Source organism: Podarcis bocagei (genome assembly GCF_964188305.1).
Source record: "Podarcis bocagei genome assembly, chromosome: 2".
NCBI lineage: Eukaryota > Metazoa > Chordata > Lepidosauria > Squamata > Lacertidae > Podarcis > Podarcis bocagei.
The window spans coordinates 119,024,739-119,039,880 of NC_138126.1; the positions used below are offsets into that span (position 1 = coordinate 119,024,739).

Genomic DNA, 15,142 nt, shown 5'->3' on the forward strand with positions numbered 1-15,142 from the left:
TTTAAAGTGGGTTTGTTGCAGGAGAGCACATACTGATCCATTTTACTTGTGCAAACCTAAATTTATGTTTGGGCTTGAATCCACCCTGAAAAACGCTGACATTCTGGAGGCAAAATTGTACTTTGGCTGAAGATACCTGGGTTGACATTCCTGATCAGCCAGGCGCCTTGATTGCAATTCCATGGATGCTTATCTAAAGTAAGTTCCCTTGAGCTCAATGTTGCCTGTTTCAACTTGTAAAACACAATGAGCCTTAACAAAAGATCTTCAGTCAACTGAAATAAAATGGCCTGGGTTCATGGATCCTCCTCAGTTTAGTATTGCATCTCTTCCATAACCTGGAAAAATGCTAGCATGGACATACCTTGTGGGCTCTTCCCACCTGTCCCAAATCTCCTGATACCAGTGGAGCTGTGTGAAAGGATTGCATGCTGTGGCATCGTGGTTCTCAGGGGGACCAAACCCACCCTAGAAATAAATTAGGCCTGGGCAGTGCTTTTTTTTAGAGGTACGCAGGGGTACACATACCCCTAAACATTTTGTGAATCTTTGTAATTTTGTCCATTTACAGTGGTGCCTCGCAAGACGAAAAGAATCCGTTCTGTGATTCTCTTCGTCTAGCAGTTTTTTCGTCTTGTGAAGCAAGCCCATTGACGGATTAGCGGATTAGCGCTATTAGTGCTATTAGCGGCTTTTGGCGGCTTTTGGCGGCTTTTAGCGACTTATCATCTTATCGGATCAGCTGATAAGCGGCTTAGTGGCTTAGAAAAAGGGGGGAAGGGGGGGAAAACCGCAGGAACTCGCAAGACATTTTCGTCTTGCAAAGCAAGCCCATAGGGAAAATCGTCTTGCGAAGCACCTCCAAAACGGAAAACTCTTTCGTCTAGCGAGTTTTCCGTCTTGCGAGCCATTCGTCTTGCGGGGCACCACTGTACTGTATTTATTTTTCCTGATTTGAACTATAAAATGACGATTTTCTTGAGTCAAAATGAGAGTACCCCTAAACAATTTTTTTTTGTAGGAAAAAAGCACTGGACCTGGGCTGCCAAAATTCCAGGGGTGCCGGCTGTCTCAATATATCTTGGGAAGAGAGAGAGAGCCACTGCCTTTTAAGGAAGCATAGAAAGGCAGCCTAGTGGTACATTGGATGTTCCCCTCTGTTCTAGGGCAGAGGTGGGGAAGCTTCTAGATGGGTGGGTGGACATCATCTGATGTCATTATGGCATGAGATGATTGCTAGGTGGGTTGTTTCGCCCACCTGTTCCAGTCCCCTGTGCAGCGCTTCCTAAGCTGACGGTTGGGTGCTTGGGAAACAGAACACAAGGGGTTTTCCAGCCTTGTGTTCAGCACTTGGGAAATGCTGTCAGGAATTTGGGAAGCACTGTGCAAAACGCTTTGCAAGCCCTGCGCTCAGTGGTTCTCAAGTGCAGAGCCTAGGGCTGGCGAAGCTGATTTCTGCTGGGATGAGCTTTGGGCCTGAAATCCCCATGAGGAACTCAGTTGCACAGTCAATCCAGCAGGCTTGATGCCTAAAGTGGCAGCTTTCTGTGGGGATTGACTGCACAGTCAAGTTGCCTACCAGGAACCTGGTTGCAAAGCCCATCTATCCTATTTCCTCCATACCTGATGTCCTATATGATGTCAGGTGTGCAGCAGGTTTGGGGGAAATGGCCTCATGGGCCAAATTTTGGCTCTCTGCCAGGCCAGGTTTGGCCTGTGGGCTGGAGGTTCCCAACCCCTCTTCTAAGTAAGGCAATCCAGAGCCGCCTTATTTCCATTGTCTGTGGAGGATATGGAAACATTGACAAAGAAGGGGAGAAGGGTGGAGGGCAGAGAAGTGAAAGACATTAAAACTTAAACGTGAGAAAATATGTCAGCGTATAGAAGTAAGATTATCTGCTCTGCAATAGTGCCACTGTATTCTGCTCTGGTCAGACCTCACCTGGAGTACTGTGTCCAGTTCTGGACACCACAATTCAAGAAGGACACTGACAAACTGGAACGTGTCCAGAGGGGGCAACCAAAATGGTCAAAGGCCTGGAAACGATGCCTTATGAGGAACGGCTAAGGGAGCTGGGCACGTTTAGCCTGGAGAAGAGGAGGTTAAGGGGTGATATGATAGCCATGTTCAAATATATAAAAGGATGTCACATAGAGGAGGGAGAAAGGTTGTTTTCTGCTGCTCCAGAGAAGCGGACACGGAGCAATGGAGCCAAACTACAAAAAAGAAGATTCCACCTAAACATTAGGAAGAACTTCCTGACAGTAAGAGCTGTTTGACAGTGGAATTTGCTGCCAAGGAGTGTGGTGGAGTCTCCTTTTTTGGAGGTCTTTAAGCAGAGGCTTGACAACCATATGTCAGGAGTGCTCTGATGGTGTTTCCTGCTTGGCAGGGGGTTGGACTCGATGGCCCTTGTGGTCTCTTCCAACTCTATGATTCTATGATTCTATGATTCTTGCTTTAGTCTCATTTCAGAGCTGAGCTCTGGAAAAACCAGTTTTGTCAGTTTGCTGCAGAAGCTAAATGTGAATACAGACCCTCCCGGTGTCTCTATTTTCCAAGGATGTTCCCTGATTTAGAGAAGCCGTCCCACATTCTGATTTGATCCTGGAATGTCCCACTTTTCCTTAGGATGTCCCTTTTTTCACTGGAGGGTATGGAGTTATCCGACCCCTGAGCTGCCTGAAGGCAATCCTGTGTAGGGTAGGTTTTTTTAATGCTTAATGTTTTATTATGTTTTTATATATGTTGGAAGCTGCCCAGAGTGGCTGGGGCAACCCAGTAAGATGTGTGGGGTATAAATAGTAAAATTATCATTATGGAATGGGACGTCCCTATTTTCATGGGAGAAATGTTGGAGGGTATGTGAACAGCACTGATCGACTAGAGTTTGGTACATCATGGCTCCTGCCACCCAAAACAATATTAAAAATCCCCGGAAGAGCTTTGTAACTCTTCTAAAATGAGTTGTGATTTTTTAAAAAATAATACAGGGATAGACATATGTTTAGATGAATAAACTAAAGACGCCAAATAAATAGCCAAATAAAGGCACCCTGTCCCTCCTATTTTTCTTAATTGGGAATTTCTTTGGATTTGTTGTTGTTGTTTGGTTAAGGAGGGGTCCCTTTAAAAAAAAAGGTGGTCCTTGATTCCACCTTGCTCTATTTATTTCTTGAAAGGGGTGTAGGTGTTTTGCCTCTTTTTGTGGAAGGTAGAGTTTGGCACTTTGCCCATTTTTCTTCTGTGAAATAGGTACTTCTATCTTGTGCTATAGTGCAACTAAGGTAGGACAAAACCCTTCCCCCAACCTTCCTCCTTTGCCTCGTCTTTAGCCTCAAGCGGATATTTGAGGAAGAAAGTGATATAAGAAAAAAACTGCTCCTTTTCCCTTATGGGGTACCCAAGAGCCCATATAGAGTCCTTTTGTAGGTTCTCTATCGGTAGGAGAAAATAACAGAGGCCAACCAGAGAATATTGAGAAGCAAAGCAGCTAGTAAGCCTGATCTTTATTAAACTGTTGCAACAGGGTGCTCCCCTCACATGCAGGAGAGAGGAGGAGGACCCAGAACAAAGGTGTGCCCGCCCTTATATAGACATTTTAAATTGCCTGCCCTGGAGTCCAATACCACCCCCAGAAACATCATACATACATACATCACAGAATAGGCAGTCTACAACAGAAATCTGAGTGCATTGTTTATCTCCTGTCTGGCAAGTTACTTGATTGCATCATCTGGGTTTTGGCCACTCTTTTGTTATTATAACTACTTAATTCCTGAATCCAGGTCACAGGTCACAGGCTCACACCCTGTTCATATCTTGAATGTGCCCTTAAGACAGGATTTGTGAGGAAAGAGACAATGGGGAGGTTTCCCACTTTGACCTTGCAGAGAAATATTTGAGGTCAATTTGTTCAGGACCTAATCTGTGGGGTTTCAGACATGTGGTTTATATATAAAGTTATGAACATTTAATGTTTTTATATATGACCTTAAAATTCTTATAACAAAAACTTTATCCTTTTATATGCCTGGCTAATTAGAGCTTTGCGTGAAAGGCCTTTCCACCAAAACCTTCACCAGTTGAGGGTGGAAAAACGCTTGTGGTTATCTTCCATTTTGGAAGGCAGGGCTCCTTCTCAATGTGCAGGGGATGGGGAAGGAAGTATGCACAGGGGGTGGCGAGGGGATAGGGGGTCAATGCACAGAAACCGGAGCAGCAGGACCCATCACCAGATCCAGAAGGGCCCCTGTCTCCATGAACACGGTGGGCTCTGAGGCGTAGGAGCAGTGGGGAGGGGTGCTCTAGGACAGGGACGGCCAACTCCTAAGAGACTGTGATCTACTCACAGAATAAAAAACTGGCAGTGATCTACCCCTTTGGGGGGTTTGCGGGGGAGGGCAGTTCAGGTCAAAGTTGTTGAGCTTTTTTAGGGAGAAAGGGGGAAAGTTGCTTGCCAAAAGATCACGGCGAAAACTCCATCTTACGTTCTGGAGATCATGCAACAATGGAGGGCGGAGGGCGGGGGTGGATTCTATTTTACCACCACTAAGGAAAGGGAGCCAGCGAACGACCGCGATCTACCAAAACTTCCCGGGGATCTGCCAGTAGATCGTGATCCACCTTTTGGACATCCCTGCTCTAGGAGGCTGAGGCAGGCAAGGGCCCACAGCCGGCTCCCTAGTTGGCCAGGTGAGTCTCACTAGCTCTGGGAGGAGGTGTGTGTTCCCTTGGCTGGAGTAGGCGGCCATCAGCACATAAAGTACAAAATGGAAGCAGAGCTGAGGTGCTGTTTCTGCTCATCTGCCCATGTTGATGTGCCTTGACTTCAATGCTCCTGAACCTCTATGGGGCTGTGCTTTGGGTTTGACTCTGGACAGTATCCTGACTGCTGGACTTCAGACTTGGCTACTTGGATTGACCCTGGACTGTGTTTCCAGACCTTTGGAATTTGCTTGTTTGGACTGACCCCTGGACTTTGAATTCTGGAAGGAATACGGATTTCCTGCCAGGTAGGCCAGGGGTTCAGGACAGAGGTTTGACCAGGGTGGGGGCTTGCCCGGCTTCTATTTTACTGTCCCTCCAGAGAGCAAGAAATGTGTGGCAGCAGCGGGGAACCATCGCAGGACAACGAATAAAGCAGAATAAATCCACACCTAATGCACTATTAGTGTTGCCAGAAGCGTGTTGCAATAAAAACCAGCCTTCTTGATTGCAGGGATAGAGATGTGATGAGACAAATTTGGAATTCCCTGAGCCTACTCAAATTAGTGAAATTCCATTCATCTTAGAAAACTGGAAAACCAACAGAGAGCCAAATATGGGTGGGCAGGTTGTTTTCTAAGTAAAGGAAATTCTAAGTTGTGTTTATGAGCAATAAACAAGTATGTACAGTAGCTGGGACAGTGGCTCTGAGCAAAGGTGCTGCCTTTTGTTATGCTAATATTGCATTCTGACTGGGGGTGGTTTTTGACAGGAAGGAAAACGTTTTGGTATTAAAGAAATTCCTTTGTAATACACCAAAAAATCCATCCCTTTGAATGTTGTTGTTCTTATTAATCTGTCCATTAATCCTATTTTCTAATGGTTAGAAAGGGAAGTCAAACTGGGAAGGTCAGCAGCTCCATGGTTAAATATGTGACTGAATTGAATGTCTCTGGGTTTTATTTAAAAAAAACAAAACAGCAGCCAAAGACAAAAGGAGTGGGGATCGGTATCAGAAAAGCGGTGCATGGGGAGGAATGTTCAGTTCCACACACATACCCTCCAACATTTCTCCGATGGAAATAATGACACCCTTTTCCATAATAATGACAACAATAATAATTTTAATTTTTAATTTTAATAATTTTATACCCCACCCATCTGGCTGGCTTGCCCCAGCCACTCTGAGCTGCTTCCAACAGCCAAGGAGATAAGTAACTCCAAAAACTTTAGAACAGGCATAGGCAAACTCTGCCCCTCCAGATGTTTGGGGCTACAATTCCCATCAACCCTAGCTAACAGGACCAGTGGTCAGGGATGATGGGAATTGTAGTCCCAAACATCTGGAGGGCTGGAGTTTGCCTATGCCTGCTTTAGAAGATATCTGAAGGCAGCTTTGTATAGGGAACTTTTAAAATCATTGTTATATAAAGGGCTGTCTTCAGATATCTTCTAAAGTTTTTGTAGTTACTTATCTCCTTGGCTCAGGGGGTCGCATAACTCCATACCCTCCAACATTTCTCCAATGAAGATAGGGACGTCCTACCATACCCTCCAACATTTCTTGGATGAAAATAGGGATGTACTGAGGAAAAGCGGGACATTCCAGGATCAAATCAGAAATTGGGACAGTGTCTGTAAATCCGGGACTGTCCCTGGAAAATAGGGACACTGCCCACACACCCTCACACCAGTGATGCATTCCTGATGACAAAAGAGCCTCAAGGACCAGCCTCTCCCCATGTAAACAGTTTGAGACTGTGTTCCTCATCTGGGGGCTTTCTTCGTGTGCCTCCTCCTTGAGAGGTCAGGAGGGTGGCAACACGAGAACAGGGTCTTTTCTGTCATGGCTCCCTGTTTGTGGAATGCTCTCCCCAGGGAGGTTCGTCTGGTGCCTTCATTATATATTTTTAGGCGCCAGGTGAAAACATTCTCTTCAACCAGGCCTTTGGCTGATTAATATCCTACAGCCTTTGAAATGTAAAGGGTGTGTGTGTTACTGTTTTGTTGCTTGGGTTTTAATTACTTACTTTTGTTTTTATCTTGTATTTTATTCTGTGAACCGCCCTTGATGCTTCAACTTTGTTTTTCTTTCTCTGTTTCAACCTCAGCCAATTCCAATCTGTTAAATGTTCGGAAAAAGTCAGAAGCCCAAGGCAGTATAAGTTCCTCAACTAAGTTTATTCAACATTTGTCAGTGACAACAGCTCACTCATAGGAACACAAGAACCAAACTGACTGGACAACACACTAATAATTCTGAGCATGAATTGACCATTGACAGTTGAAGTGCATGCGCTTACTTGTCATTAGAACGTTCATCTACCAACGCTTCCACGATTGGTTAGAACGCGCCTTGTAACATAAAATGTGTTAAACACAATACATAACACTCCTCTCCCCCAACTTCCTAACAAAAGGAACAAACATAGTCATCAAGGTGTGCCGGCCTTTTCCGCACCCACTGGGACCGTCGCGGTTCTTGTGCCCGAGTGGGAGGTTCCTCCGGTACCCGCAGTCTGAGTGGGGCGGTCAGCGAGGCCGGCTCCGAAGGGGTCACTGCCGATGGAGCCACTGAGGATTCTGGCCTGAAGTCGCCCTGCTGGGGTAACTCAGTCACCGGCAACCCATCTGGTTCCCACCCTGGCCTCGGCACAGAATCTCCCGAAGTACCCATTTCTATGTCCTCTGGTTCTGCTTGAAGTTCCATGCTCGGAGGCGCCCTGGCTTTGATCTGGTTGAGGTAGCTCTTCCAAACCAGTCCCCCCTCCAACCCTACACCATAGGAAACCAGACCTGTACAGTGGTCAATGATACCAGGGACCCAACCATGTCCGGGCCCATAGTTTCGGACGTACATAGTGCCTCCCGGGAAGAACCCTCTTGGAGCCCCCGCATCACAGATATTATGGAGTAGGATGAGCCAGTATCCAACTCCATAGTGCATGGGGTTCCCTCCATCTTGAGTTGTACCCTAAGCTTATTGAACCCCAGGGATGGAAGTTGAAGTACCCTGGCTGGAGAGGTGGATTGTAACTCCTCCACTATGTAGGCCTTGTGGACACGTTACTTGGGTTGTGCTCCGGAGGTCTTGGAGCAGCAGACTCGACCAATGTGCCCAGTCTTCCCACAGTGGCGACATGTGGCGTCCCGAACCTGCATGTCAAATGCTTGTGGTTTTCTCCGCAGCTGGCGCAGGTCCCTCGAGGTGCATCAGATGACCGCTGGTTTGACGATGTGCTCGTAGCTTGGGAGCAGTGGTGTCGGTCGAATCCGTCCAAAGCTCGGCGGACACCCTTATTGTGGGAATCTGTGGGAAGACGACCGGTCTCGCTGGATACAATGAGTTCTCCTTTTGGTACGTGGGCTGTGGGCCGCCTCATGGGCGTTATCCTTCTCAAAGGCCGTGGCCATATTCATAGCTTCCATCATCGTGATAATGTCTTTTGCCAGCAGCTTGCGGCGGAGATGGCTGTCTCGCACGCCACTGATGATCCTTTCGAGAAGTCGTTCCTCAGTGTCAGCGAATTGACAATACATCGCAATCGCCCGGAGCTCTGTGATGTATTCACTCGCTGACTCTTGCACTTGTTGCTCTCTGTGCGCAAAGTCATAGTGTAGCCTTTTCAGGCTTTGCCCTCGGGTGGGAAGAGCATTGCACCCGGGGAGAGGGAAATGGGAGTCAAACAGACACTCAAGGGATAATTTCAGAGAAAGAGCTTTATTGCTACCATCCGGGCTTGGTAGAAGGAGCTAGTGTGGTAATTTCACAAACAAGCACAAGTTCACAGCCATTTGCACAGAGCATATATTCCCCTCCAGTTCCCTCCCCCTTTTCCCCCTCCTCAGGAGCCCTGCCCCATGATGAGTTTCCTGAGCATGAACAGAAAGCTCCTGTCTTTGGGACTCTTGGAACCCTTCCCTGGAAAGGGGGATGAGAAGCCAAGGGGGTTGAGGAGCCTTGCGTTTCAGCATGTCCAAGATGTGTTGCAACTGAATGAGATAAGAGTCAGTTCCCAGGCCTGCTTATTCTTGGCATTGATATAGTCTATTCATTAGCTTTTTGAAGCTCTCTCGTACTGATAAAAATAACATTTTGCCTATGCAGCAGCATCTTGTGAGAAAGCAGAGAAGAGCAGAGAAAAGCTGAAGCTGTGGATTTTTAGAAGAGAGAAAGGGGAAATTTGGTTTTGAGGCCTAGGGTGACTTCGGGCCTAGGTGGGGTCACCTGTCCTCACCTCCTTCAATAGCGGCAGTGGTTCTTAGTTGGCTGAGGCGCAAGGTATCTTGTCAGCTCCCTTAGCCGTTCCTCATAAGGCATCGTTTCCAGGCCTTTGACCATTTTGGTTGCCCTCCTCTGGACACGTTCCAGTTTGTCAGTGTCCTTCTTGAACTGTGGTACCCAGAAGTGGACACAGTACTCCAGGTGAGGTCTGACCAGAGCAGAATACAGTGGCACTATTACTTCCCTTGATCTAGATGCTATACTCCTATTGATGCCACAAAATACTAAGTCTGGTTGTTGTTGTTGTTGTTAATTGTCAGTCACTTTGAGGATCTTCTACGTGTCCTTGTTTGTGTCCCATTCCCTGTGCGCCATTCCTTGGGTAGCTGGACACATCAGTTCCAGGAATCTTCGTAAAATGCGGTAGCTGAGGTTGGTACTACAACAACTTCCCTGTGTCTACAGTTTTGCTTTTTATCAATGGAATGCAGAGGGGGAGGAGGTTTGAGGAGGAAGAAGCTGCTTGCTGTGGCTTTGTGGGAGAAGAGGAGGGATGGGGGAGAAATCTCATTACCTTGAAATTGTGCTGGGAAACACAGAAAGCCAACACAGATCTTTTAAAACAGGCATGTATTCAGATGTGTGGTGCATCTGTTCCACTAAGACATGCATGATGGACACATCTGGAGTTTCCATAGTCGCAACTAGCTTGCAGGTGTGTTTGTTTAATTTTTGAATGCAACCAAGAGGGGAACCACCAGTTCACTTCTGAATTGCTTGATTATTTTTTTCTTGAATGAAAAGTTGCTACTTCATTGCTGCTTTATAGTGCATGCAGCCACATTCATTGGTATATTTTTAAATTATCCTGCCTTTGGCTTTCATGTAAAGAGTTGTTGTTGTTAAATTCCTTTCCCACCCTTCCTTGGAGCCCAGGATGGCAAACAGATTCACAATTTAAAAGTAGAGCAAAAGCACTGTCCTTTAAGGTTCATCGATGTTGGTTGGCGTCCGTCTGTCTTGGAAGACGAAGGAGGAGCATAGCTGTCAACTTACAGATTTGAAAATAAGGGACCAGCAGCCTCGAAACTAAGGGATCAGCAGCCAAAATAAGGGATTTTGCTTAGCTTATACATAAATCCGGCACTGAGGGAGCCATGCTGCTTTTGCAGTTATGAAAGAGTTATGAAAGGGATGCAGAGGGGGAAATCACTACATTAAGATGCTGCACTGGTTGGAGGGTATGCTAAGCAGCACGTCGGGGCTGCCGTCGTCCTGGCGCGAGGAGTTCCATCGGCCCTTCCCCGCCCGAGAGGGAGAGAGACTCTCGCCCACGCCGCCCGCAAGCCCGGCATGAGGTGGTTGCAGTGCCGTGGCGGTCGCTGAAGCGCCGCCCTTCTGTGTCCCTCCCCATCCCCTCCTCTTCCTCCTCCCTTAGGCCGCCTTCTCAGCAGCCGCCGCCGCTGCCACCTCCGGCTTCCCCTGGCAGCGTGGTGGAAGTCTCGCAAGAGAGGGGCTGCCTGCTCGCCTGCCGCCACCCGTCTCCTCACGACGCGCCCCTGAGGGAGAAAAGGGAGAGACGGAGCCGCGGCAGCTCATGCGCGTGCTCTCTCTCGTGGCGGAGGACCCCGAGCCGCTGCTTCCCTCCTGAGCCGGGCGAGCATGAAACCCAGGAAATTCAAGGGACATCATCAATAAGGGACAGCAGCGGGACACGGCGCTGGGATAAGGGAGTTTCCCACCAAATAAGGGACAGTTGACAGCTATGTGGAGGAGTGATGTCAAACCATTGGAAGGTTGCAGCGCCTGCTGTGGCTGTAGAGACCAATGCAGGCGAGACACGTTTTGTTGCAGCTGGGGTGGATAAAGGAATCTGCTTGTGCTGCATTTCTCCCTCTGCACTCCTCGCTGCTGGCATTCCTCCTTTGGTCACTGCTATGGATACATGACCTGAATGCCAGTCTCCAAGCACTGTGGTCGTCTGGAAGGGATACCCACATGGCACAGTGGATGTTTGCAACATCTTTGTAATGCAGAGTTCGTTGGCCAAGGGGCCTGGTGCCTGAAGCCAGCTCCTTGGGGATCCTGCCACTTTCCATTTTGTGGACATGACCAAGCCAGCGTAGACATTGTTGAGACAGGAACGCAAACATGCTGGGAATTAGGAGAGCACAATCGTTTGAAACTCTGTCCTGCCACATGACACCCAAAATTTTCCTGATGGAGCGCATCAGGCATCGATCCTGCAGGGCCAGATTAATTATTATGCCAACTCCTAGACAGAGCATTCTCTCAGTCAAGTTGGGGTCCTTGTGTCATCTAATTATCTGGAGTTGCAGTGCAGCAATAATCCCTATCTTATTCCTAGCCCAGAAATTTAAGATTTCTGCAAGGTGTCAGACTGGTGATCAAAGAAGTTGTCATATCCTGCCATTTATTTTCTTACACCATCACCAAGATTCATTCATTCGTCTGTTCTCCAGTAAACCATTTTTTTAGTGCTTTAGTAATTTTTCACTACAACTTCCTCCTCCTTTTGAACTTTCTGTGATTGTTTCTGGTCCTGTGGAAGCTTGTATAATACGTCCAAACAAAGTGAGAGCAACCATATGATCAGAATTCTGCCAGTAGTATTGCTACCTCTGAGGGAGATTCCATTTAAACAGGTTACTGTAACATTTATAGATACTGCCTTACATACCCAAAGGCTGTTTACCCTGTTTACGCTGCAAATATTTGAATGTATCCACACTTTGGCTATTTTATTTCCCCCTTCTATTAATCGGGGGGTGGGGGTGGGATCCACCTTCTCACCCTTTAAATCCCTCCCCTGCCCCAATAGCTTGTTCTTCCTGTTCTGCCATGGCTATGTGTGCTTGTGTGTGAAACGTAATGTCCATACATTTTGCACAGATGGTCCTATTTACAACTATCTCCAAGGTGCTCTGTGGTTTTCTATGTAGCGGCTGGATCAGAGACGTCTCCTCCTGCCTGGCCATGCTTTGCCCTGTGGTGAGGTGTGCCTCAGTGGGCTGCTAGGTCTCTCTGTGGCAGGGTGCTTTGCTGCCAGTAAGGGTATAGCCATCAGGCTGAGCTTCTCTGTTGTGTGCCACAAATATATATATTTATTACTGAAAGAGTTGTTTGTGCAAAAACTGAAGTTTGGGCTAGGGGAGCATGCTTTGGGGTAGTTTCAGGAATGGCAGTTCATCTCCTGAGTCCTCCTTTTCTTTACCTTCAGGCAGTTAGAAACTCAGATACCGTATTTTTTGCTCTATAAGACTCACTTTTTCCCTCCTAAAAAGTAAGGGGAAATGTGTGCGCGTCTTATGGAGCGAATGCAGGCTGTGCAGCTATCCCAGAAGCCAGAACAGGAAGAGGGATCGCTGCTTTTGCTGCGCAGCAATCTCTCTTGCTGTTCTGGCTTCTGAGATTCAGAATATTTTTTTTCTTGTTTTCCTCCTCCAAAAACTAGGTGCGTCTTATGGACTGGTGTGTCTTATGGGGTGAAAAATACGGTAAATGATCTAATTGCCAGATGGCAATTGTTATTAATTAATTATTAATTAATAAATAATAATTGTTAATATTAATTATTATTAATTTCCACTTCTATACCACTTTATATTTTAAAGAACAAATCTCAAAGCTGTTTACAACACATTAAAGCATCAAACAAAACAATTCAGGATAAACCTAATTCTGGCTTCAAGGAAAATATTTCAGATCCCTCTCTTAGTGACAATTTCCTTTCCCCAGTCGCCAACCTAGCACCTACAGATCTCCATGTGGTTGCAGTTGGACTCACACCAATTGCAAAACATGCCCAGCTAATTTCAAGTACTGCCTGCAGGCCACTTGCCCCTTAACAGCCTTTGAGTTATTGATTCTGAGTTCAGAATATCATTGAGAACACCAAGATAAATTTTGGAGAAAGGGGTGGGGGAACTTGGAGGCACAAAACCAAAAGCATTCATGTATGGACAAAAGACAGCATCTTAAAAAGGAGAGACATCACCTTGCCAACAAAGGTCCGTATAGTAAAAGCTATGGTTTTCCCAGTAGTGATGTATGGAAGTGAGAGCTGGACCATAAAGAAGGCTGATCGCCGAAGAATTGATGCTTTTGAATTCTGGTGCTGGAGGAGACTCTTGAGAGTCCCATGGACTGCAAGAAGATCAAACCTATCCATTCTTAAGGAAATCAGCCCTGCGTTCTCACTGGAAGGACAGATCCTGAAGCTGAGGCTCCAATACTTTGGCCACCTCATGAGAAGAGAAGACTCCCTGGAAAAGACCCTGATGTTGGGAAAGATGGAGGGCACAAGGAGAAGGGGACGACAGAGGACGAGATGGTTGGATAGTGTTCTCGAAGCTACCAGCATGAGTTTGACCAAACTGCGGGAGGCAGTGGAAGACAGGAGTGCCTGGCGTGCTCTGGTCCATGGGGTCACGAAGAGTCGGACAAGACTAAACGACTAAACAACAAATGGACAAAAGGGCACAAAAGCATACATGACAAAGTCAGGTTTGTGCAACCCACAGAGGCATTGAACACCTTTGTGTGGGCGCATCTTTAAAGGCGCCACAAAAGTCTGTTTTGGTTGCGAGCACAGGGTATCGCAGGCAGCGGCAGAGCTTGCCACTCGGGCACCCAGGGCGGCGCACATGCTGTGCACCCGGGGGCGGGTTGTTCTGTCTGGGGGCTGATCGGCACGGCAGTGATCTGCCCAGAATCGGTGCAGCAGCAATCCGCCCAGGGGGGATTTTGTCAAAACCTCCCTTTAGGGATGACACCCGGGGCAAACCGCCCCCACCGCCCCCCCTTCCTACGCCCCTGATTGCAGCTACACCACTAGGGATATTAGTAAACAAAGGTTACTAGTAGCCATGCTGACCACACATCCTTGATAAATTACCATTTCAGTCATTTGTGGCTAAATAGAAGTGGGAAATCCAAAAACCCTGTTCTTAGCTTAAGTCATATTTGACGGGCGGGAGGGGAACTTCCCTCTGAGTGTGTGAGGACACGCCTACTTCTCCAGCTAGCTCGCTGGATTCCACGTGTCCAGTGACAACACTTCATATTGAATGGGCCTCTATTCCACATAAAATATGACAAAGGCTTTCACTGAAAAAAGGGGAAAGGGAAAGTCTCACACCTCTGTGTATCCACTGTGTATGTGTGACTATCCTGTTGCTAATACGTACATAGGGTTCATCCACACTTACCTCCATTCCATGTTTCTAGGCACAGGTCAGTGTTTCCCTGAGCGCTTCCCCACCCTCTATCTCCTCTATTTTCCCTGTAAAAAAACCACTCTTCACCGCTGAATCGGAGCAAATGACCATCTGTGGAAAACCCGGATTGCTGTTTGCACCAATTCAGAGATAAAGATTGGGTTTTCCTGGGGAAAGCAGGGGGTGGGGGAAGTGCTCAGACATGGACCAGGAAAGCACTTTCTGATATGCCTAGAAAGTGCATATCATGCATACATATTATGGAACATACAAGACCATAATGAAATAAAATGTCCGAAAAATACATCGCTATTTCTCTGAACGTACCCAAGAGCAGACCGACTAAGTATCCCTATTTCTCAGGGACAGTCCTGGATTTACAGAAGCTGTCCCGGTTTCTGATATGATCCCGGAATTCCTGCTTTTCCTTAGAACGTCCCTATTTTCATCCGAGAAAGGTTGAAGGGGATGGACCTGTGCCTAAGAAGTGCAGGGCAAAAAGTGTGGAGAAGTCCAAACAGTACATATTGTAGAATATACTAAACAGAAATAAAATTAAAGCCCTGAAAAATACACTGCTCCCCTCTGAATGTATCCAAGAGTGGAAACTGGATGTTGCCAGATCTTGTACCACACTATAATCTCTTCCTCTCACCACCAAAATCTGAAATACATCTGAAATACAGTGGTACCTTAGGTTAAGTACTTAATTCGTTCCGGAGGTCCGTACTTAACCTGAAACTGTTCTTAACCTGAAGCACCACTTTAGCTAATGGGGCCTCCCGCTGCCGCCGCGTTGCCGGAGCATGATTTCTGTTCTCATCCTTTAGCAAAGTTCTTAACCTGAAGCACTATTTCTGGGTTAGCGGAGTCTGTAACCTGAAGCGTATGTAACCAGAGGTACCACTGTAGTCCTCTTATCTATTCCCATTGAAAGCTTCTCTTCATAGACATCTGGAGGCAATTCTT

The 15,142-nt window shown here is 46.9% G+C and overlaps 1 protein-coding gene across 1 annotated transcript in view; it reads right to left on the reverse strand.

The window, feature by feature from the left end:
• IL23A (interleukin 23 subunit alpha) overlaps window positions 1-8,979 on the reverse strand; it is a 38,072-nt gene extending 29,093 nt beyond the window's left edge. Inside the window, exon 1 of the mRNA XM_081181581.1 lies at window positions 7,865-8,979. Within this exon, the coding sequence (XP_081037707.1) occupies window positions 7,865-7,870 (6 nt within the window). The 5' untranslated portion in view covers window positions 7,871-8,979. The remainder of the gene's footprint in view (window positions 1-7,864) is intronic.
• Between the last annotated feature and the right edge of the window lie 6,163 nt (window positions 8,980-15,142).